The sequence below is a fragment of the Chiloscyllium plagiosum genome, unplaced genomic scaffold (assembly GCF_037043375.1).
Source record: "Chiloscyllium plagiosum isolate Xiang-an unplaced genomic scaffold, Cpla_swu_hap1 HiC_scaffold_27, whole genome shotgun sequence".
Lineage (NCBI taxonomy): Eukaryota > Metazoa > Chordata > Chondrichthyes > Orectolobiformes > Hemiscylliidae > Chiloscyllium > Chiloscyllium plagiosum.
The window spans coordinates 73,027,010-73,052,654 of NW_028270165.1; the positions used below are offsets into that span (position 1 = coordinate 73,027,010).

At 61.7% G+C, this 25,645-nt stretch overlaps 1 protein-coding gene across 1 annotated transcript in view; it reads right to left on the reverse strand.

Moving 5' to 3' along the window:
• The window catches only part of LOC122546201 (von Willebrand factor A domain-containing protein 5A-like), a gene marked incomplete at its 5' end in the record, with an annotated part of 88,416 nt that overhangs the window by 48,128 nt on the left and 14,643 nt on the right, over nt 1-25,645 (reverse strand). The window contains 5 exon segments of the mRNA XM_087975732.1: nt 2,431-2,545; nt 4,276-4,355; nt 5,952-6,096; nt 7,259-7,347; nt 15,070-15,245. Of these exon segments, the coding sequence (XP_087831858.1) occupies nt 2,431-2,545; nt 4,276-4,355; nt 5,952-6,096; nt 7,259-7,347; nt 15,070-15,245 (605 nt within the window).

Consider the following 25,645-nt stretch of genomic DNA (forward strand, 5'->3'; position numbering starts at 1 on the left):
TAGTGCCCAGGGATGTGCAGGGTTAGGGGGGAATTGGCCGTGCTAAATTACCCATAGTGCCCAGGGATGTGCGGGTTAGGGGGGAATTGGACGTGCTAAATTACCCATAGTGCCCAGGGATGTGCAGGTTAGGGGGGAATTGGCCGTGCTAAATTACCCATAGTGCCCAGGGATGTGCAGGTTAGGGTGGATTGGCCATGCTAAATTACCCATAGTGCCCAGGGATGTGCAGGTTAGGGGGGATTGGCCGTGCTAAATTACCCATAGTGCCCAGGGATGTGCAGGTTAGGGGGGAATTGGCCGTGCTAAATTACCCATAGTGCCTAGGGATGTGCAGGTTAGGTTGGATTGGCCATGCTAAATTACCCATAGTGCCCAGGGATGTGCAGGTTAGGGTGGATTGGCCGTGCTAAATTACCCATAGTGCCCAGGGATGTGCAGGTCAGGGTGGATTGGCCGTGCTAAATTACCCATAGTGCCCAGGGATGTGCAGGTTAGGGGGGAATTGGCCGTGCTAAATTACCCATAGTGCCCAGGGATGTGCAGGTTAGTGATGGATTGGCCGTGCTAAATTACCCATAGTGCCCAGGGATATGCAGGTTAGGGTGGATTGGCCATGCTAAATTACCCATAGTGCCCAGGCATGTGCAGGTTAGGGTGGATTAGCTGTGCTAAATTACCCATAGTGCCCAGGGATGTGCAGGTTAGGGGGGATTGGTCGTGTTAAATTACCCATAGTGCCTAGGGATGTGCAGGTTAGTGATGGATTGGCCGTACTAAATTACCCATAGTGCCCAGGGATGTGCCGGTAAGGTGGATTCACAATGGCACATTCACCCCCAGTCAGTCAGTGTCAGGGTGTTTGGGGGAATTACCCCCCAGTCAGTGTCGGGGTGTTTGGGGGAGTTACCCCCCAGTCAGTGTCGGGGTGTTTGGGGAATTACCCCCCAGTCAGTGTCGGGGTGTTTGGGGGGAATTACCCCCCAGTCAGTGTCGGGGTCTTTGGGGGAATTACCCCCCAGTCAGTGTCGGGGTCTTTGGGGGGAATTACCCCCCAGTCAGTGTCGGGGTGTTTGGGGGGAATTACCCCCCAGTCAGTGTCGGGGTTTGGGGAATTACCCCCCAGTCAGTGTCGGGGTGTTTGGGGGAATTACCCCCCAGTCAGTGTCGGGGTGTTTGGGGGAATTACCCCCCAGTCAGTGTCGGGGTGTTTGGGGGGAATTACCCCCCAGTCAGTGTCGGGGTGTTTGGGGGAGTTACCCCCAGTCAGTGGCGGGGTGTTTGGGGAATTACCCCCCAGTCAGTGTCGGGGTGTTTGGGGGAATTACCCCCCAGTCAGTGTCGGGGTGTTTGGGGGGAATTACCCCCCAGTCAGTGTCGGGGTGTTTGGGGGGAATTACCCCCCAGTCAGTGTCGGGGTGTTTGGGGGGAATTACCCCACAGTCAGTGTCGGGGTTTGGGGAATTACCCCCCAGTCAGTGTCGGGGTGTTTGGGGAATTACCCCCCAGTCAGTGTCGGGGTGTTTGGGGGAGTTACCCCCCAGTCAGTGTCGGGGTCTTTGGGGGAGTTACCCCCCAGTCAGTGTCGGGGTGTTTGGGGAATTACCCCCCAGTCAGTGTCGGGGTGTTTGGGGAATTACCCCCGAGTCAGTGTCCGGGTGTTTGGGGAATTACCCCCCAGTCAGTGTCAGGGTTTGGGGGAATTACCCCCCAGTCAGTGTCAGGGTTTGGGGGAGTTACCCCCCAGTCAGTGTCGGGGTGTTTGGGGGAGTTACCCCCCAGTCAGTGTCGGGGTGTTTGGGGGAGTTAACCCCCCGTGTCGGGTTGTTTGGGGAATTACCCCCCAGTCAGTGTCAGGGTTTGGGGGAATTACCCCCCAGTCAGTGTCGGGGTTTGGGGGAATTACCCCCCAGTCAGTGTCGGGGTTTGGGGGAATTACCCCCCAGTCAGTGTCAGGGTTTGGGGGAATTACCCCCCAGTCAGTGTCGGGGTTTGGGGGAATTACCCCCCAGTCAGTGTCAGGGTTTGGGGGAATAACCCCCACGTCAGTGTCGGGGTTTGGGGGAATTACCCCCCAGTCAGTGTCGGGGTTTGGGGGAATTACCCCCGAGTCAGTGTCAGGGTTTGGGGGAATTACCCCCCAGTCAGTGTCAGGGTTTGGGGGAATTACCCCCCAGTCAGTGTCGGGGTTTGGGGGGAATTACCCCCCAGTCAGTGTCAGTGTTTGGGGAATTACCCCCCAGTCAGTGTCAGTGTTTGGGGAATTACCCCCCAGTCAGTGTCAGGGTTTGGGGGAGTTACCCCCCAGTCAGTGTCGGGGTGTCCGGGGAGTTACCCCCCGTCGCTGTCTGAGCTCAGGGTTAAGCCCCAGCCCCTCTGCACTCCCCCCTGACCCGGTCAGCTCCGATCACCCTGACAGGACCCACGTACCTTTGGCTGCATCCTCTCCTTGCCGGTGATGAACTCAGCGTTCCCGGAGGCCACCTTGGCGATGCCTTTGATCAGCTGTGTCGAGGCCCCCTGCCCGATCCCGAAGGAGAAGCACCTGGACCGCGGGAGGGAACAGCTCGGATTACTGGGAGGAGCCGGGCCAGGGCGGTAGGGGCGCGGCAGGGTACAACAGAGTCGATGGGCTGAGCGGTCTCACTGGCCAGTTCCATCGACTTCATCGAGGGTTTGCTGCTGAAGTCGGGCCTGAAGGGTAAAGGTCTGTGCCTTGCCATTTTGTACACAGTCCCATTCATCATAGCGGCTCAGTAGTTAGCGCCGCTGCCTCGCAGCGCCAGGTTCAATCCCCACCCTCGGGGGTGACTCTCTGTGTGAAGTTTGCCCATTCTCCCCCCAGTGTCTGTATGGGTTTCATCCAGGTGCTCTGGTTTCCTCCCACAGTCCAAATATGTGCAAGCTAGAGTAGGTTAGCCATGTTAAATTACCCATAGTGCCCAGGGATGTGCAGGTTAGGGTGGATTGGCTAAATTACCCATAGTGCCTTGGGATGTGCAGGTTAGGCTGGATTGGCCATGCTAAATTACCCATAGTTCCCAGGGATGTGCAGGTTAGGGTGGATTGGCTTTGCTAAATTACCCATAGTGCCCAGGGATGTGCAGGTTAGGGTGGATTGGCCATGCTAAATTACCCATAGTGCCCAGGGATGTGCAGGTTAGGGTGGATTGGCCGTGCTAAATTACCCATAGTGCCCAGGGATGTGCAGGTTAGGGTGGATTGGCCATGCTAAATTAGCCATAGTGCCCAGGGATGTGCAGGTTAGGCTGGGTTGACCGTTATAAATTACCCATAGTGCCCAGGGATGTGCAGGTTAGGGTGGATTGGCCATGCTAAATTAGCCATAGTGCCCAGGGATGTGCAGGTTAGGCTGGGTTGACCGTTATAAATTACCCATAGTGCCCAGGGATGTGCAGGTTAGGCTGGGTTGACCGTTATAAATGACCCATAGTGCCCAGGGATGTGCAGGTTAGGCTGGGTTGACCATTATAAATTACCCATAGCGCCCAGGGATGTGTAGACTACGTGGGTTAGCCCTGGAAAATGCAGGGCTCGGGCTCGGGTGGGTTGGGTGCTCTTTGCAGGGTTGTTGCGGGACCGGGTGGGCCGAATGGCTGCTTTCCGCAGTGCAGGAACTCCACAATCCAACGGTCGAGCCAGCAAAGCGAAGATTCCAGCCGACGAGGCTTCTGGTTGATGTGTTGCCCAACTGCCATTGTGGACAAACAGCCACCAGTGGGGGCACTGTCAGGCCAATGGGCTCAGAACGCCCGTTGACCTTGTGCCCGTTGGCCGAGGGCTACAGATCAGCCCTTTGGGAGGGGAGCGGGAGAAAGATATCTCCCCTTGAGCACGTTCTTCCTCCCATAACTGTTGTGTGACCTTTACCTCCACCCCAGACCGGGGGCCTTCGCTCAGCGTCTCTCTGACTGGCAGTCCCTTTGACAGTGCCCAGTGACTGGCCAAGCTAGGGTGTCGTCTCTGGCTGATGGAGTTCATGCATTTAGACTCATCCAGACGAGAGCCCGGGGGGGGGGGGGGGGGGTGTTGGTGGTGGGGGGGGCGTTGAGCATTCCGGAGAGGCCAAGGATGGCAAGGTAAGGGGAGATATTTTGGAAGGCCGAGGGATGTTTCATGCCATGAAATGCACACTCAGAGAGTCGCACCTGGTCCCCCGGGCGTGCCCGTCTCAGGGGCACGGATCGCGTCCAAAACCACCCCCCCACACCCACCCAGCGCGCCCACAGACAGAAAGGCCCCAGACCCTGTTACCTGTGATTGTGGGCGTTCTTCTGAACCTCGTCAATCACCATCTTGGTGTTGGACACCTCTCCGTCAGTAAAAACGAAGAGCTGGAAGAACAGAGGAAAGGAATTAGTGGGCGGGGGGGGAGAGAGATGTCACAGTCTCAGAGCAGCACACAGGGATGCTCGCTTGCTCGCTTGCTCTCTCATTCGAGGGAGATCACTGCCGGTTTAACCCAAAGGTGATCCCACCTCAGCGAAGGTGGCATTTTCATGGTGACCCTCAGCCGGTGTTGGCGGTCACTCAGTATCACACACCCGCCGTCCAGCCAACTGAGCTAACCGTCAACTATCTCTGTGCGGGAGAGTGAATGTGAAGGTGTGTGAGTGGCTGAGGGAGTGAGAGGCAGTGTGAGTGTGTGTGTGTGTGTGTGTGTGTGTGTGTGTGTGTGAGAGAGAGAGCATGTCTGTACGCACGAGAGTGTGTGTGTCTGGGTGTTTGTGACTGTCTGTCTGTGTGTGTGTTTGTGTGTGTGCACGAGCAAGTGTTTCGGTCTGTGTGACATTAAAAAAGACGCAAGCGTGTCTCAGTGGTTAGCACTGCAGCCTCACAGCACCAGGGACACAGGTTCGAGTCGAGCCCTGGGCAACTCTCTGTGTACAGTTTGCACGTTCTCCCTGTGTCTGCGTGGGTTTCCTCCAGGTGCTCCAGTTTCCTCCCACAGTCCAAAGACGAGCTCAGAGTGGATTGGCCATGCTAAATTACCCACAGTGCCCAGGGATGTGCAGGTTAGGGTGGATTGGCCATGCTAAATTACCCATAGCGCCAATGGATGTATAGGTTAGGGTGAATTGGCCATGCTAAATTACCCATAATGCCCAGGGATGTGCAGGTTAGGGTGGATTGACCATGCTAAATTACCCACAGTGCCCAGGGATGTGCAGGTTAGGGTGGATTGGCCATGCTAAATTACCCATAGTGCCAAGGGATGTATAGGTTAGGGTGGATTGGCCGTGCTAAATTACCCATAGTGCCCAGGGATGTGTAGGTTAGGGTAGACTGGCCATGCTAAATTACCCATAGTGCCCAGGGATGTGCAGGTTAGGATGGATTGGCCATGCTAAATTACCCATAGTGCCCAGGGATGTGCAGGTTAGGGTGGATTGGCCATGCTAAATTACCCATAGTGCCCAGGGATGTGCAGGTTAGGATGGATTGGGCATGCTAAATTACCCATAGTGCCCAGGGATGTGCAGGTAAGGGTGGATTGACCGTGCTAAATTACCCATAGTGCCCAGGGATGTGCAGGTTAGGGTGGATTGGCCGTGCTAAATTACCCATAATGCCCAGAGATGTGCAGGTTAGGGTGGATTGGCCGTGCTAAATTAACCATAGCATCCGGGGGTGGGCAGACTGGAAGGGTTAGCCATGGGAAATGCAAGGTTTTAGGGATGGCGTAGAGCGGTGGGTCTGAGTGGGATGAGTTAGTGTGGACTCGATGGACCGAATGGCCTGCTTCCCACACTGCCGGGATCCTATGACACTCCATCCACGCTGGGTCTTGGGCCACATAGCATGGTAGGCTTCAGCTCAAGGCTGGGAGCGCGCTGTGGAATCATCAGAAGGCTGGAAGGCCACACTGAGGTGCATTCTGGGTACTACCTGGAGGGCTCCCGGCACATTCACCCTGAGCCTTTGCCTACCTGCCGTGGGTGGGATGCCTTACAAGGCTTGCTGTAAATGGCACGGAGGGGTTCGAGGATCTCTGTGCCGCCCATGTCTGCCGACATACCATCCAACATCGCCAGGGCAGTCTTCATTGACTGCTGATTGTACTCGACGCTCTCACTGCAGGGAGATGGATTAGATTAGATTCCCGTCAGTATGGAAACAGGCCCTTCGGCCCAACAGGTCCACACCCACCCAGTGCCGAATAACCTGCCCAGACCCATTCCCCTACATTTACACTTGGCTAATGCACCTACACATCCCTGGCCACTATGGGTAACTTAGCATGGCCAATCCCACCCTAACCTACACATCCCTGGGCACTATGGGTAATTTAGCACGGCCAACCCACCCTAACCTACACATCCCTGGGCACTATGGGTAATTTAGCATGGCCAATCCACCCTCGCCTGTACATCCCTGGGCACTATGGGTAATTTAGCATGGCCAATCCACCCTAACCTACACATCCCTGGGCACTATGGGTAATTTAGCACGGCCAATCCAGCCTAACCTGCACATCCCTGGGCACTATGGGTAACTTAGTATGACCAATCCACCCTAACCTACACATCCCTGGGCACTATGGGTAATTTAGCATGGCCAATCCACCCTCGTCTATACATCCCTGGGCACTATGGGTAACTTAGCATGGCCAATCCACCCTAACCTGCACATCCCTGGGCACTATGGGTAATTTAGCATGGCCAATCCACCCTAACCTGCACATCCCTGGGCACTATGGGTAACTTAGCATGGCCAATCCACCCTAACCTGCACATCCCTGGGCACTATGGGTAATTTAGCATGGCCAATCCACCATAACCTGCACATTCTTTGGATTGGGGGAGGAAAACGGAGCACCCGGAGGAAACCCATGCAGACACGGTGGTGGGGCGGGGGGTGCCAGGGTCCCTTGCGCCGTGATTATATCTCCTGAGTGTAGTCAATGCTCGCACTGCAGGGAGATAGCGGGAGGGAGGGAGAGAGCGGGAGGGAGAGAGAGCGGGAGTGAGGGAGAGAGCGGGAGGGAGAGAGAGCGAGAGCGAGCACAGCTTAGAGAGGCAGTGGGACATTGACACATCGATTCGACCCAACCTCCACCCGAGCCAGCACACCCCACAGCCGCAGCCAAGAGATCTGCAGCATCCACGGCGATACATCAACGGCCACGCGCTGGCAGCTCTACCCCCACCCCCCCCCCCTCCACCCCCGCCAAGCTTCCCGAGACCCACGCTGCATTTCCAAATGCCGCTGCCCCATCAGGAAACCGCCCACTTACGGGAAGAAGGAATTAAAGCTGCTCCCGAATCTGTAGATGTTGAAGTCACATCCCAAGGGCAAGCTCTTCAGGAGAAGGAGTAACGTCCCCTGTGGGGGAGAATCAGACAAACAGGCTGACTCAACACTAACCCTGTACAGTCACACAGTCAGTAACCCTTCCCCTGCTGAATAAACACTGACCCTGTACAGTCACACAGTCAGTAACCCTTCCCCTGCTGACCCAACACTGACCCTGTACAGTCACACAGTCAGTAACCCTTCCCCTGCTGACTCAACACTGACCCTGTACAGTCACACAGTCAGTAACCCTTCCCCTGCTGACCCAACACTGACCCTGTACAGTCACACAGTCAGTAACCCTTCCCCTGCTGACCCAACACTGACCCTGTACAGTGTCACAGTGAGTAACCCTTCCCCTGCTGACCCAACACTGACCCTGTACAGTCACACAGTCAGTAACCCTTCCCCTGCTGACCCAACACTGACCCTGTACAGTCACACAGTCAGTAACCCTTCCCCTGCTGACCCAACACTGACCCTGTACAGTCACACAGTCAGTAACCCTTCCCCTGCTGAATAAACACTGACCCTGTACAGTCACACAGTCAGTAACCCTTCCCCTGCTGACTCAACACTGACCCTGTACAGTGTCACAGTCAGTAACCCTTCCCCTGCTGACTCAACACTGACCCTGTACAGTCACACAGTCAGTAACCCCTCCCCTGCTGATTCAACACTGACCCTGTACAGTCACACAGTCAGTAACCCTTCCCCTGCTGACCCAACACTGACCCTGTACAGTCACACAGTCAGTAACCCTTCCCCTGCTGATTCAACACTGACCCTGTACAGTCACACAGTCAGTAACCCTTCCCCTGCTGACCCAACACTGACCCTGTACAGTCACACAGTCAGTAACCCTTCCCCTGCTGACCCAACACTGACCCTGTACAGTCACACAGTCAGTAACCCTTCCCCTGACCCTGTACAGTCACACAGTCAGTAACCCTTCCCCTGCTGACTCAACACTGACCCTGTACAGTCACACAGTCAGTAACCCTTCCCCTGCTGATTCAACACTGACCCTGTACAGTCACACAGTCAGTAACGCTTCCCCTGCTGACCCAACACTGACCCTGTACAGTCACACAGTCAGTAACCCTTCCCCTGCTGACCCAACACTGACCCTGTACAGTCACACAGTCAGTAACCCTTCCCCTGACCCTGTACAGTCACACAGTCAGTAACCCTTCCCCTGCTGACCCAACACTGACCCTGTACAGTCACACAGTCAGTAACCCTTCCCCTGCTGACCCAACACTGACCCTGTATAGTCACACAGTCAATAACCCTTCCCCTGCTGACTCAACACTGACCCTGTACAGTCACACAGTCAGTAACCCTTCCCCTGCTGACCCAACACTGACCCTGTACAGTCACACAGTCAGTAACCCCTCCCCTGCTGATTCAACACTGACCCTGTACAGTCACACAGTCAGTAACCCTTCCCCTGCTGACCCAACACTGACCCTGTACAGTCACACAGTCAGTAACCCTTCCCCTGCTGACCCAACACTGACCCTGTACAGTCACACAGTCAGTAACCCTTCCCCTGCTGACCCAACACCGACCCTGTACAGTCACACAGTCAGTAACCCTTCCCCTGCTGACCCAACACTGACCCTGTACAGTCACACAGTCAGTAACCCTTCCCCTGCTGACCCAACACTGACCCTGTACAGTCACACAGTCAGTAACCCTTCCCCTGCTGACCCAACACTGACCCTGTACAGTCACACAGTCAGTAACCCTTCCCCTGCTGACTCAACACTGACCCTGTACAGTCACACAGTCAGTAACCCTTCCCCTGCTGACCCAACACTGACCCTGTACAGTCACACAGTCAGTAACCCTTCCCCTGCTGACTCAACACTGACCCTGTACAGTCACACAGTCAGTAACCCTTCCCCTGCTGACTCAACACTGACCCTGTACAGTCACACAGTCAGTAACCCTTCCCCTGCTGACTCAACACTGACCCTGTACAGTCACACAGTCAGTAACCCTTCGCCTGCTGACCCAACACTGACCCTGTACAGTCACACAGTCAGTAACCCTTCCCCTGCTGACCCAACACTGACCCTGTACAGTCACACAGTCAGTAACCCTTCCCCTGCTGACCCAACACTGACCCTGTACAGTCACACAGTCAGTAACCCTTCCCCTGCTGACCCAACACTGACCCTGTACAGTCACACAGTCAGTAACCCTTCCCCTGCTGACTCAACACTGACCCTGTACAGTCACACAGTCAGTAACCCTTCCCCTGCTGACCCAACACTGACCCTGTACAGTCACACAGTCAGTAACCCTTCCCCTGCTGACCCAACACTGACCCTGTACAGTCACACAGTCAGTAACCCTTCCCCTGCTGACTCAACACTGACCCTGTACAGTCACACAGTCAGTAACCCTTCCCCTGCTGACCCAACACTGACCCTGTACAGTCACACAGTCAGTAACCCTTCCCCTGCTGACCCAACACTGACCCTGTACAGTCACACAGTCAGTAACCCTTCCCCTGCTGACCCAACACTGACACTGTACAGTCACACAGTCAGTAACCCTTCCCCTGCTGACCCAACACTGACCCTGTACAGTCACACAGTCAGTAACCCTTCCCCTGCTGACCCAACACTGACCCTGTACAGTCACACAGTCAGTAACCCTTCCCCTGCTGACTCAACACTGACCCTGTACGGTCACACAGTCAGTAACCCTTCCCCTGCTGACCCAACACTGACCCTGTACGGTCACACAGTCAGTAACCCTTCCCATGCTGACCCAACACTGACCCTGTACAGTCACACAGTCAGGAACCCTTCCCCTGCTGACCCAACACTGACCCTGTACAGTCACACAGTCAGTAACCCTTCCCCTGCTGACTCAACACTGACCCTGTACAGTCACACAGTCAGTAACCCTTCCCCTGCTGACCCAACACTGACCCTGTACAGTCACACAGTCAGTAACCCTTCCCCTGCTGACCCAACACTGACCCTGTACAGTCACACAGTCAGTAACCCTTCCCCTGCTGACCCAACACTGACCCTGTACAGTCACACAGTCAGTAACCCTTCCCCTGCTGACCCAACACTGACCCTGTACAGTCACACAGTCAGTAACCCTTCCCCTGCTGACCCAACACTGACCCTGTACAGTCACACAGTCAGTAACCCTTCCCCTGCTGACCCAACACTGACCCTGTACAGTCACACAGTCAGTAACCCTTCCCCTGCTGACCCAACACTGACTCTGTACAGTCACACAGTCAGTAACCCTTCCCCTGCTGACCCAACACTGACCCTGTACAGTCACACAGTCAGTAACCCTTCCCCTGCTGACCCAACACTGACCCTGTACAGTCACACAGTCAGTAACCCTTCCCCTGCTGACCCAACACTGACCCTGTACAGTCACACAATCAGTAACCCTTCCCCTGCTGACTCAACACTGACCCTGTACAGTCACACAGTCAATAACCCTTCCCCTGCTGACTCAACACTGACCCTGTACAGTCACACAGTCAGTAACCCTTCCCCTGCTGACCCAACACTGACCCTGTACAGTCACACAGTCAGTAACCCTTCCCCTGCTGACCCAACACTGACCCTGTACAGTCACACAGTCAGTAACCCTTCCCCTGCTGACCCAACACTGACCCTGTACCGTCACACAGTCAGTAACCCTTCCCCTGCTGACCCAACACTGACCCTGTACAGTCACACAGTCAGTAACCCTTCCCCTGCTGACCCAACACTGACCCTGTACAGTCACACAGTCAGTAACCCTTCCCCTGCTGACCCAACACTGACCCTGTACAGTCACACAGTCAGTAACCCTTCCCCTGCTGACCCAACACTGACTCTGTACAGTCACACAGTCAGTAACCCTTCCCCTGCTGACCCAACACTGACCCTGTACAGTCACACAGTCAGTAACCCTTCCCCTGCTGACCCAACACTGACCCTGTACAGTCACACAGTCAGTAACCCCTCCCCTGCTGATTCAACACTGACTCTGTACAGTCACACAGTCAGTAACCCTTCCCCTGCTGACCCAACACTGACCCTGTACAGTCACACAGTCAGTAACCCTTCCCCTGCTGACCCAACACTGACCCTGTACAGTCACACAATCAGTAACCCTTCCCCTGCTGACTCAACACTGACCCTGTACAGTCACACAGTCAATAACCCTTCCCCTGCTGACTCAACACTGACCCTGTACAGTCACACAGTCAGTAACCCTTCCCCTGCTGACTCAACACTGACCCTGTACAGTCACACAGTCAGTAACCCTTCCCCTGCTGACTCAACACTGACCCTGTACAGTCACACAGTCAGTAACCCTTCCCCTGCTGACCCAACACTGACCCTGTACAGTCACAGTCAGTAACCCTTCCCCTGCTGACTCAACACTGACCCTGTACAGTCACACAGTCAGTAACCCTTCCCCTGCTGACTCAACACTGACCCTGTACAGTCACACAGTCAGTAACCCTTCCCCTGCTGACCCAACACTGACCCTGTACAGTCACACAGTCAGTAACCCTTCCCCTGCTGACTCAACACTGACCCTGTACAGTCACACAGTCAGTAACCCTTCCCCTGCTGACCCAACACTGACCCTGTACAGTCACACAGTCAGTAACCCTTCCCCTGCTGACCCAACACTGACCCTGTACAGTCACACAGTCAGTAATCCTTCCCCTGCTGACCCAACACTGACCCTGTACAGTCACACAGTCAGTAACCCTTCCCCTGCTGACCCAACACTGACCCTGTACAGTCACACAGTCAGTAATCCTTCCCCTGCTGACTCAACACTGACCCCGTACAGTCACACAGTCAGTAATCCTTCCCCTGCTGACTCAACACTGACCCTGTACAGTCACAGAGTCAGTAACCCTTCCCCTGCTGACTCAACACTGACCCTGTACAGTCACACAGTCAGTAACCCTTCCCCTGCTGACTCAACACTGACCCTGTACAGTCACACAGTCAGTGACCCTTCCCCTGCTGACCCAACACTGACCCTGTACAGTCACACAGTCAGTAACCCTTCCCCTGCTGACCCAACACTGACCCTGTACAGTCACACAGTCAGTAACCCTTCCCCTGCTGACCCAACACTGACCCTGTACAGTCACACAGTCAGTAACCCTTCCCCTGCTGACACAACACTGACCCTGTACAGTCACACAGTCAGTAACCCTTCCCCTGCTGACCCAACACTGACCCTGTACAGTCACACAGTCAGTAACCCTTCCCCTGCTGACCCAACACTGACCCTGTACAGTCACACAGTCAGTAACCCTTCCCCTGCTGACCCAACACTGACCCTGTACAGTCACACAGTCAGTAACCCTTCCCCTGCTGAATAAACACTGACCCTGTACAGTTACACAGTCAGTAACCCTTCCCCTGCTGACCCAACACTGACCCTGTACAGTCACACAGTCAGTACCCCTTCCCCTGCTGACCCAACACTGACCCTGTACACTCACACAGTCAGTAACCCTTCCCCTGCTGACCCAACACTGACCCTGTACACTCACACAGTCAGTAACCCTTCCCCTGCTGACCCAACACTGACCCTGTACAGTCACACAGTCAGTAACCCTTCCCCTGCTGACTCAACACTGACCCTGTACAGTCACACAGTCAGTAACCCTTCCCCTGCTGACCCAACACTGACCCTGTACAGTCACACAGTCAGTAACCCTTCCCCTGCTGAATAAACACTGACCCTGTACAGTTACACAGTCAGTAACCCTTCCCCTGCTGACCCAACACTGACCCTGTACAGTCACACAGTCAGTACCCCTTCCCCTGCTGACCCAACACTGACCCTGTACACTCACACAGTCAGTAACCCTTCCCCTGCTGACCCAACACTGACCCTGTACACTCACACAGTCAGTAACCCTTCCCCTGCTGACCCAACACTGACCCTGTACAGTCACACAGTCAGTAACCCTTCCCCTGCTGACTCAACACTGACCCTGTACAGTCACACAGTCAGTAACCCTTCCCCTGCTGACCCAACACTGACCCTGTACAGTCACACAGTCAGTAACCCTTCCCCTGCTGACCCAACACTGACCCTGTACAGTCACACAGTCAGTAATCCTTCCCCTGCTGACCCAACACTGACCCTGTACAGTCACACAGTCAGTAACCCTTCCCCTGCTGACCCAACACTGACCCTGTACAGTCACACAGTCAGTAACCCTTCCCCTGCTGACCCAACACTGACCCTGTACAGTCACACAGTCAGTAATCCTTCCCCTGCTGACCCAACACTGACCCTGTACAGTCACACAGTCAGTAACCCTTCCCCTGCTGACCCAACACTGACCCTGTACAGTCACACAGTCAGTAATCCTTCCCCTGCTGACTCAACACTGACCCCGTACAGTCACACAGTCAGTAATCCTTCCCCTGCTGACTCAACACTGACCCTGTACAGTCACAGAGTCAGTAACCCTTCCCCTGCTGACTCAACACTGACCCTGTACAGTCACACAGTCAGTAACCCTTCCCCTGCTGACTCAACACTGACCCTGTACAGTCACACAGTCAGTGACCCTTCCCCTGCTGACCCAACACTGACCCTGTACAGTCACACAGTCAGTAACCCTTCCCCTGCTGACCCAACACTGACCCTGTACAGTCACACAGTCAGTAACCCTTCCCCTGCTGACCCAACACTGACCCTGTACAGTCACACAGTCAGTAACCCTTCCCCTGCTGACACAACACTGACCCTGTACAGTCACACAGTCAGTAACCCTTCCCCTGCTGACCCAACACTGACCCTGTACAGTCACACAGTCAGTAACCCTTCCCCTGCTGACCCAACACTGACCCTGTACAGTCACACAGTCAGTAACCCTTCCCCTGCTGACCCAACACTGACCCTGTACAGTCACACAGTCAGTAACCCTTCCCCTGCTGAATAAACACTGACCCTGTACAGTTACACAGTCAGTAACCCTTCCCCTGCTGACCCAACACTGACCCTGTACAGTCACACAGTCAGTACCCCTTCCCCTGCTGACCCAACACTGACCCTGTACACTCACACAGTCAGTAACCCTTCCCCTGCTGACCCAACACTGACCCTGTACACTCACACAGTCAGTAACCCTTCCCCTGCTGACCCAACACTGACCCTGTACAGTCACACAGTCAGTAACCCTTCCCCTGCTGACCCAACACTGACCCTGTACAGTCACACAGTCAGTAACCCTTCCCCTGCTGACCCAACACTGACCCTGTACAGTCACACATATGGGCACCTTACAGTCCAGGTGGTATAATCTGAAGTAAAGGGTCGTTCCCTGCCTGGGTTTAAGGTTGTAGTCAATCAGAAAGCTGGCTCCGTTTGAAGATATCAGTAACCCTTGGCGCCCGGTCTGTCTGTGCCTCAGAACGATGACAGGATATCCGTAAACCTGGCAAAGGTGCTCCGTTAGCACCATGCGGTCATGAAGGACGTGCGCTGGGATGGCCAGTTTCCCAGCATGCTGTGCTCACTGACTGCGGTCAGGCTCTCAGTGTGGGGGCACTGGCACATGGCTTCTGAGTCACGTGGCCTCTGGGAGGCCTCAAGGAGACATCAGTCCCTGTCTGGAGTTTTCAAAAACCCATGATTCCCAATCAATCCGGCTCCCTCCTCCTCACCACAATCATCCTGACTGGAATGAGTCTGTGGCAGTTCCCCTCACACCCAGTGGCTTACCTGAGCACTTTGGACACGGGTGGGCCCACCGCTCGAATAGTCCTCAGACATTGGGCAGGCCATACTTCCGGAACAATCCATCAGGAAAATGAACTCCCCAGATGAAAGCTGGGAAGGTTTCTCAGGAAAGGTGGGATAGATGCTGACCATGACAATGGGGTCTCCCATCGGGATTCCTGAAATACGACCAGAGAGGCAGGCTGACCCCAATCCAATCCCAGCGCTAACTCCCACGCTAACCCCTCGGCCGGTCCCCCAGTCCCAGCCCCACCCTGACCCCCACTATCCCCCCGTCACCCAGTCCCAGCCCCACCCTGACCCACACTATCCCCCCGTCCCCCAGTCCCAGCCCCACCCTGACCCACACTATCCCCCCCGTCCCCCAATCCCAGCCCCACCCTGACCCACACTATCCCCCCCGTCCCCCAATCCCAGCCCCACCCTGACCCACACTATCCCCCCGTCCCCCAATCCCAGCCCCACCCTGACCCACACTCTCCCCCCGTCCCCCAATCCCAGCCCCACCCTGACCCCCACTCTCCCCCCGTCCCCCAATCCCAGCCCCACCCTGACCCACACTCTCCCCCTGTCCCCCAATCCCAGCCCCACCCTGACCCCCACTCTCCCCCCGTCCCACAATCCCAGCCCCACCCTGACCCCCACTCTCCCCCCGTCCCCCAATCCCAGCCCCACCCTGACACCCACTCTCCCCCCGTCCCCCAATCCCAACCCCACCCTGACCCCCACTCTCCCCCCGTCCCACAATCCCAGCCCCACCCTGACCCCCACTCTCCCCCCGTCCCCCAATCCCAGCCCCACCCTGACCCACACTCTCCCCCCGTCCCCCAATCCCAGCCCCACCCTGATCCACACTCCCCCCCCGGCCCGTCCCCCAATCCCAGCCCCACCCTGACCCACACTCTCCCCCCGTCCCACAATCCCAGCCCCACCCTGACCCACACTCTCCCCCTGTCCCCCAATCCCAGCCCCACCCAGACCCACACTCTCCCCCTGTCCCCCAATCCCAGCCCCACCCTGACCCACACTCTCCCCCCCGGCCCGTGCCCCAATCCCAGCCCCACCCTGACCCACACTCTCCCCCCGTCCCCCAGTCCCAGCCCCACCCTGACCCCCACTCTCCCCCCGTCCCGTGCCCAAATCCCAGCCCCACCCTGACCCACACTCTCCCCGCGTCCCACAATCCCAGCCCCACCCTGACCCACACTCTCCCCCCGTCCCCCAATCCCAGCCCCACCCTGACCCCCACTCTCCCCCCGTCCCCCAATCCCAGCCCCACCCTGACCCACACTCTCCCCCCGTCCCCCAATCCCAGCCCCACCCTGACCCACACTCTCCCCCCGTCCCGTGTCCCAATCCCAGCCCCACCCTGACCCACACTCTCCCCCCCGGCCCGTCCCCCAATCCCAGCCCCACCCTGACCCACACTCTCCCCCGGTCCCACAATCCCAGCCCCACCCTGACCCCCACTCTCCCCCCGTCCCCCAATCCCAGCCCCACCCTGACCCACACTCTCCCCCCGTCCCGTGTCCCAATCCCAGCCCCACCCTGACCCACACTCTCCCCGCCGGCCCGTGCCCCAATCCCAGCCCCACCCTGACCCACACTCTCCCCCCGTCCCCCAGTCCCAGCCCCACCCTGACCCCCACTCTCCCCCCGTCCCGTGCCCCAATCCCAGCCCCACCCTGACCCACACTCTCCCCGCGTCCCACAATCCCAGCCCCACCCTGACCCCCACTCTCCCCCCGTCCCGTGCCCCAATCCCAGCCCCACCCTGACCCACACTCTCCCCGCGTCCCACAATCCCAGCCCCACCCTGACCCCCACTCTCCCCCGTCCCCCAATCCCAGCCCCACCCTGACCCACACTCTCCCCCCGTCCCGTGTCCCAATCCCAGCCCCACCCTGACCCACACTCTCCCCCCCGGCCCGTCCCCCAATCCCAGCCCCACCCTGACCCACACTCTCCCCCCGTCCCACAATCCCAGACCCACCCTGACCCCCACTCTCCCCCCGTCCCACAATCCCAGCCCCACCCTGACCCCCACTCTCCCCCCCTCCCCCAAAATCCCAGCCCCACCCTGACCCCCACTCATCCCCCTGACCCCAATCCCAGCCCCACCCTGACCCCCACTCATCCCCCTGTCCCCCAATCCCAGCCCCACCCTGACCCACACTCTCCCCCTGTCTCCAAATCCCAGCCCCACCCTGACCCACACTCTCCCCCCCGGCCCGTCCCCCAATCCCAGCCCCACCCTGACCCCCACTCTGCCCCCCGGCCCGTGCCCCAATCTCAGCCCCACCCTGACCCACACTCTCTCCCCCGGCCCGTCCCCCAATCCCAGCCCCACCCTGACCCACACTCTCCCCCCCGGCCCGTCCCCCAATCCCAGCCCCACCCTGACCCACACTCTCCCCCCCGGCCCGTCCCCCAATCCCAGCCCCACCCTGACCCACACTCTCCCCCCGTCCCGTGTCCCAATCTCAGCCCCACCCTGATCCACACTCTCCCCCCGGCCCGTCCCCCAATCCCAGCCCCACCCTGACCCACATTCTCCCCCCTGGCCCGTCCCCCAATCCCAGCCCCACCCTGACCCACACTCCCCCCCCGGCCCGTCCCCCAATCCCAGCCCCACCCTGACCCACACTCTCCCCCCGTACCCCAATCCCAGCCCCACCCTGACCCACACTCTCCCCCTGTCCCCCAATCCCAGCCCCACCCTGACCCACACTCTCCCCCTGTCCCCCAATCCCAGCCCCACCCTGACCCACACTCTCCCCCCCGGCCCGTGCCCCAATCCCAGCCCCACCCTGACCCACACTCTCCCCCCGTCCCCCAGTCCCAGCCCCACCCTGACCCCCACTCTCCCCCCGTCCCGTGCCCCAATCCCAGCCCCACCCTGACCCACACTCTCCCCGCGTCCCACAATCCCAGCCCCACCCTGACCCCCACTCTCCCCCGTCCCCCAATCCCAGCCCCACCCTGACCCCCATTCTCCCCCCGTCCCCCAATCCCAGCCCCACCCTGACCCACACTCTCCCCCCGTCCCGTGTCCCAATCCCAGCCCCACCCTGACCCACACTCTCCCCCCCGGCCCGTCCCCCAATCCCAGCCCCACCCTGACCCACACTCTCCCCCCGTCCCACAATCCCAGCCCCACCCGGACCCCCACTCTCCCTCCGTCCCCCAATCCCAGCCCCACCCTGACCCCCACTCTCCCCCGTCCCCCAATCCCAGCCCCACCCTGACCTCACTTTCCCCCCGTCCCGTGTCCCAATCCCAGCCCCACCCTGACCCACACTCTCCCCCCGTCCCCCAATCCCAGCCCCACCCTGACCCACACTCTCCCCCCGTCCCCCAATCTCAGCCCCACCCTGACCCACACTCTCCCCCCCAGCCTGTCCCCCAATCCCAGCCCCACCCTGACCCACACTCCACCCCCCCGGCCCGTCCCCCAATCCCAGCCCCACCCTGACCCCCACTCTCCCCCCGTCCCACAATCCCAGACCCACCCTGACCCCCACTCTCCCCCCGTCCCACAATCCCAGCCCCACCCTGACCCCCACTCTCCCCCCCTCCCCCAAAATCCCAGCCCCACCCTGACCCCCACTCATCCCCCTGACCCCAATCCCAGCCCCACCCTGACCCCCACTCATCCCCCTGTCCCCCAATCCCAGCCCCACCCTGACCCACACTCTCCCCCTGTCTCCAAATCCCAGCCCCACCCTGACCCACACTCTCCCCCCCGGCCCGTCCCCCAATCCCAGCCCCACCCTGACCCCCACTCTGCCCCCCGGCCCGTGCCCCAATCTCAGCCCCACCCTGACCCACACTCTCTCCCCCGGCCCGTCCCCCAATCCCAGCCCCACCCTGACCCACACTCTCCCCCCCGGCCCGTCCCCCAATCCCAGCCCCACCCTGACCCACACTCTCCCCCCGTCCCGTGTCCCAATCTCAGCCCCACCCTGATCCACACTCTCCCCCCGGCCCGTCCCCCAATCCCAGCCCCACCCTGACCCACATTCTCCCCCCTGGCCCGTCCCCCAATCCCAGCCCCACCCTGACCCACACTCTGCCCCCCGACCCGTGCCCCAATCCCAGCCCCACCCTGACCCACACTTTCCCCCCGTCCCCCAATCCTAGCCCCACCCTGACCCCCACTTTCCCCCCGTACCCCAATCCCAGCCCCACCCTGACCCACACTCTCCCCCTGTCCCCCAATCCCAGCCCCACCCTGACCCACACTCTCCCCCTGTCCCCCAATCCCAGCCCCACCCTGACCCACACTCTCCCCCCCGGCCCGTGCCCCAATCCCAGCCCCACCCTGACCCACACTCTCCCCCCGTCCCCCAGTCCCAGCCCCACCCTGACCCCCACTCTCCCCCCGTCCCGTGCCCCAATCCCAGCCCCACCCTGACCCACACTCTCCCCGCGTCCCACAATCCCAGCCCCACCCTGACCCCCACTCTCCCCCGTCCCCCAATCCCAGCCCCACCCTGACCCCCACTCTCCCCCCGTCCCCCAATCCCAGCCCCACCCTGACCCACACTCTCCCCCCGTCCCGTGTCCCAATCCCAGCCCCACCCTGACCCACACTCTCCCCCCCGGCCCGTCCCCCAATCCCAGCCCCACCCTGACCCACACTCTCCCCCCGTCCCACAATCCCAGCCCCACCCGGACCCCCACTCTCCCTCCGTCCCCCAATCCCAGCCCCACCCTGACCCCCACTCTCCCCCGTCCCCCAATCCCAGCCCCACCCTGACCCCACTTTCCCCCCGTCCCGTGTCCCAATCCCAGCCCCACCCTGACCCACACTCTCCCCCCGTCCCCCAATCCCAGCCCCACCCTGACCCACACTCTCCCCCCGTCCCCCAATCCCAGCCCCACCCTGACCCACACTCTCCCCCCGTCCCCCAATCCCAGCCCCACCCTGACCCCCACTCTCCCCCCCGGCCTGTCCCCCAATCCCAGCCCCACCCTGACCCACACTCCCCCCCCCCCCCCCGGCCCGTCCCCCAATCCCAGCCCCACCCTGACCCCCACTCTCCCCCCGTCCCACAATCCCAGCCCCACCCTGACCCCCACTCTCCCCCCGTCCCACAATCCCAGCCCCACCCTGACCCCCACTCTCCCCCCCTCCCCCAAAATCCCAGCCCCACCCTGACCCCCACTCATCCCCCTGACCCCAATCCCAGCCCCACCCTGACCCCCACTCATCCCCCTGTCCCCCAATCCCAGCCCCACCCTGACCCACACTCTCCCCCCGGCCCGTGCCCCAATCTCAGCCCCACCCTGACCCACACTCTCTCCCCCGGCCCGTCCCCCAATCCCAGCCCCACCCTGACCCACATTCTCCACCCTGGCCCGTCCCCCAATCCCAGCCCCACCCTGACCCACACTCTGCCCCCCGACCCGTGCCCCAATCCCAGCCCCACACTGACCCACACTTTCCCCCCGTCCCCCAATCCTAGCCCCACCCTGACCCCCACTTTCCCCCCGTACCCCAATCCCAGCCCCACCCTGACCCACATTCCCCCCCCCCTCCCCACCCCCCGGCCCGTCCCCCAATCCCAGCCCCACGCTGACCCACACTCCCCCCCCCCACCCCCCAGCCCATCCCCCAATCCCAGCCCCACCCTGACCCACACTCTCCCCCCGGCCCCCAACCCCAATCCTAGCCCCACCCTGACCCACACTCTCCCCCCGTCCCGTGTCCCAATCCCAGCCCCAACCTGACCCACACTCTCCCCCCCGGCCCGTCCCCCAATCCCAGCCCCACCCTGACCCACACTCTCCCTCCGTCCCGTGTCCCAATCCCAGCCCCACCCTGACCCACACTCTCCCCCCCGGCCCGTCCCCCAATCCCAGCCCCACCCTGACCCACACTCTCCCCCGTCCCACAATCCCAGCCCCACCCTGACCCACACTCTCCCCCCGTCCCCCAATCCCAGCCCCACCCTGACCCCCACTTTCCCCCGTCCCGTGTCCCAATCTCAGCCCCACCCTGACCCACACTCTCCCCTCTGGCCCGTCCCCCAATCCCAGCCCCACCCTGACCCCCACTCTCCCCCCGTCCCCCAATCCCAGCCCCACCCTGACCCCCACTTTCCCCCGTCCCGTGTCCCAATCTCAGCCCCACCCTGACCCACACTCTCCCCCCCCGGCCCGTCCCCCAATCCCAGCCCCACCCTGACCCACACTCTCCCCCCGTCCCCCAATCCCAGCCCCACCCTGACCCCCACTCTCCTCCCGTCCCCCAATCCCAGCCGCACCCTGACCCACACTCTCCCCCTGTCCCCCAATCCCAGCCCCACCCTGACCCCACTCTCCCCCCGTCCCGTGCCCCAATCCCAGCCCCACCCTGACCCACACTCTCCCCGCGTCCCACAATCCCAGCCCCACCCTGACCCCCACTCTCCCCCCGTCCCCCAATCTCAGCCCCACCCTGACCCCCACTCTCCCCCGTCCCCCAATCCCAGCCCCACCCTGACCCCCACTCTCCCCCCCGGCCTGTCCCCCAATCCCAGCCCCACCCTGACCCACACTCCCCCCCCCCCCGGCCCGTCCCCCAATCCCAGCCCCACCCTGACCCCCACTCTCCCCCCGTCCCACAATCCCAGCCCCACCCTGACCCCCACTCTCCCCCCGTCCCACAATCCCAGCCCCACCCTGACCCCCACTCTCCCCCCCTCCCCCAAAATCCCAGCCCCACCCTGACCCCCACTCATCCCCCTGACCCCAATCCCAGCCCCACCCTGACCCCCACTCATCCCCCTGTCCCCCAATCCCAGCCCCACCCTGACCCACACTCTCCCCCCGGCCCGTGCCCCAATCTCAGCCCCACCCTGACCCACACTCTCTCCCCCGGCCCGTCCCCCAATCCCAGGCCCACCCTGACCCACATTCTCCCCCCTGGCCCGTCCCCCAATCCCAGCCCCACCCTGACCCACACTCTGCCCCCCGACCCGTGCCCCAATCCCAGCCCCACACTGACCCACACTTTCCCCCCGTCCCCCAATCCTAGCCCCACCCTGACCCCCACTTTCCCCCCGTACCCCAATCCCAGCCCCACCCTGACCCACACTCCCCCCCCCCTCCCCACCCCCCGGCCCGTCCCCCAATCCCAGCCCCACGCTGACCCACACTCCCCCCCCCCCACCCCCCAGCCCATCCCCCAATCCCAGCCCCACCCTGACCCACACTCTCCCCCCGGCCCCCAACCCCAATCCTAGCCCCACCCTGACCCACACTCTCCCCCCGTCCCGTGTCCCAATCCCAGCCCCAACCTGACCCACACTCTCCCCCCCGGCCCGTCCCCCAATCCCAGCCCCACCCTGACCCACACTCTCCCTCCGTCCCGTGTCCCAATCCCAGCCCCACCCTGACCCACACTCTCCCCCCCGGCCCGTCCCCCAATCCCAGCCCCACCCTGACCCACACTCTCCCCCGTCCCACAATCCCAGCCCCACCCTGACCCACACTCTCCCCCCGTCCCCCAATCCCAGCCCCACCCTGACCCCCACTTTCCCCCGTCCCGTGTCCCAATCTCAGCCCCACCCTGACCCACACTCTCCCCCCTGGCCCGTCCCCCAATCCCAGCCCCACCCTGACCCCCACTCTCCCCCCGTCCCCCAATCCCAGCCCCACCCTGACCCCCACTTTCCCCCGTCCCGTGTCCCAATCTCAGCCCCACCCTGACCCACACTCTCCCCCCCGGCCCGTCCCCCAATCCCAGCCCCACCCTGACCCACACTCTCCCCCCGTCCCCCAATCCCAGCCCCACCCTGACCCCCACTCTCCTCCCGTCCCCCAATCCCAGCCGCACCCTGACCCACACTCTCCCCCTGTCCCCCAATCCCAGCCCCACCCTGACCCCACTTTCCCCCCGTCCCGTGTCCCAATCTCAGCCCCACCCTGACCCACACTCTCCCCCCGTCCCCCAATCCTAGCCCCACCCTGACCCCCACTCTCCCCGCGTCCCACAATCCCAGCCCCACCCTGACCCCCACTCTCCCCCGTCCCACAATCCCAGCCCCACCCTGACCCCCACTCTCCCCCGTCCCACAATCCCAGCCCCACCCTGACCCACACTCTCCCCCCGTCCCCCAATCCTAGCCCCACCCTGACCCCCACTCTCCCCGCGTCCCACAATCCCAGCCCCACCCGGACCCCCACTCTCCCCCCGTCCCCCAATCCCAGCCCCACCCTGACCCCCACTCTCCCCCCGTCCCCCAATCCCAGCCCCACCCTGACCCCCACTTTCCCCCCGTCCCGTGTCCCAATCTCAGCCCCACCCTGACCCACACTCTCCCCCCGTCCCCCAATCCTAGCCCCACCCTGACCCCCACTCTCCCCGCGTCCCACAATCCCAGCCCCACCCTGACCCCCACTCTCCCCCGTCCCACAATCCCAGCCCCACCCTGACCCACACTCTCCCCGCGTCCCACAATCCCAGCCCCACCCTGACCCCCACTCTCCCCCGTCCCACAATCCCAGCCCCACCCTGACCCACACTCTCCCCCCGTCCCCCACTCCCAGCCCCACCCTGACCCCCACTCTCCCCGCGTCCCACAATCCCAGCCCCACCCTGACCCCCACTCTCCCCCCCTCCCCCAATCCCAGCCCCACCCTGACCCCCACTCATTCCCCGTCCCCCAATCCCAGCCCCACCCTGACCCACACTCTCCCCCCGTCCCCCAATCCCAGCCCCACCCTGACCCCCACTCTCCCCCCGTCCCCCAATCCCAGCCCCACCCTGACCCACACTCTCCCCCCGTCCCACAATCCCAGCCCCACCCTGACCCCCACTCTCCCCCCGTCCCACAATCCCAGCCCCACCCTGACCCCCACTCTCCCCCCCTCCCCCAATCCCAGCCCCACCCTGACCCCCACTCATTCCCCGTCCCCCAATCCCAGCCCCACCCTGACCACACTCTCCCCCTGTCCCCCAATCCCAGCCCCACCCTGACCCACACTCTCCCCCTGTCCCCCAATCCCAGCCCCACCCTGACCCACACTCTCCCCCTGTCTCCAAATCCCAGCCCCACCCTGACCCCACTTTCCCCCCGTCCCGTGTCCCAATCTCAGCCCCACCCTGACCCACACTCTCCCCCCCGGCCCGTCCCCCAATCCCAGCCCCACCCTGACCCACACTCTCCCCCCGTCCCCCAATCCCAGCCGCACCCTGACCCACACTCTCCCCCTGTCCCCCAATCCCAGCCCCACCCTGACCCCACTTTCACCCCGTCCCGTGTCCCAATCTCAGCCCCACCCTGACCCACACTCTCCCCCCCGGCCCGTCCCCCAATCCCAGCCCCACCCTGACCCACACTCTCCCCCCGTCCCCCAATCCCAGCCCCACCCTGACCCCCACTCTGCCCCCCGGCCCGTCCCCCAATCCCAGCCCCACCCTGACCCACACTCTCCCCCCCGGCCCGTCCCCCAATCCCAGCCCCACCCTGACCCCCACTCTCCCCCCGTCCCCCAATCCCAGCCCCACCCTGACCCACACTCTCCCCCCGTCCCGTGTCCCAATCCCAGCCCCACCCTGACCCACACTCTCCCCCCCGGCCCGTCCCCCAATCCCAGCCCCACCCTGACCCACACTCTCCCTCCGTCCCGTGTCCCAATCCCAGCCCCACCCTGACCCACACTCCCCCCCCCCCCGGCCCGTCCCCCAATCCCAGCCCCACCCTGACCCCCACTCTCCCCCTGTCCCCCAATCCCAGCCCCACCCTGACCCACACTCTCCCCCTGTCCCCCAATCCCAGCCCCACCCTGACCCACACTCTCCCCCCGTCCCCCAATCCCAGCCCCACCCTGACCCACACTCTCCCCCCGTCCCCCAGTCCCAGCCCCACCCTGACCCCCACTCTCCCCCTGTCTCCAAATCCCAGCCCCACCCTGACCCACACTCTCCCCCCCGGCCCGTCCCCCAATCCCAGCCCCACCCTGACCCACACTCTCCCCCCGTCCCCCAGTCCCAGCACCACCCTGACCCCCACTCTCCCCCCGTCCCGTGCCCCAATCCCAGCCCCACCCTGACCCACACTCTCCCCGCGTCCCACAATCCCAGCCCCACCCTGACCCCCACTCTCCCCCCGTCCCCCAATCCCAGCCCCACCCTGACCCACACTCTCCCCCCGTCCCACAATCCCAGCCCCACCCTGACCCACACTCTCCCCCCGTCCCCCAATCCCAGCCCCACCCTGACCCCCACTCTGCCCCCCGGCCCGTGCCCCAATCCCAGCCCCACCCTGACCCACACTCCCCCCCCCCCTCCCCACCCCCCAGCCCGTCCCCCAATCCCAGCCCCACCCTGACCCACACTCCTCCCCCCCACCCCCCAGCCCATCCCCCAATCCCAGCCCCACCCTGACCCACACTCCCCCCCCCCCCCACCCCCCAGCCCATCCCCCAATCCCAGCACCACCCTGACCCACACTCTCCCCCCGGCCCCCAACCCCAATCCTAGCCCCACCCTGACCCACACTCTCCCCCCGTCCCGTGTCCCAATCCCAGCCCCACCCTGACCCACACTCTCCCCCCGTCCCGTCCC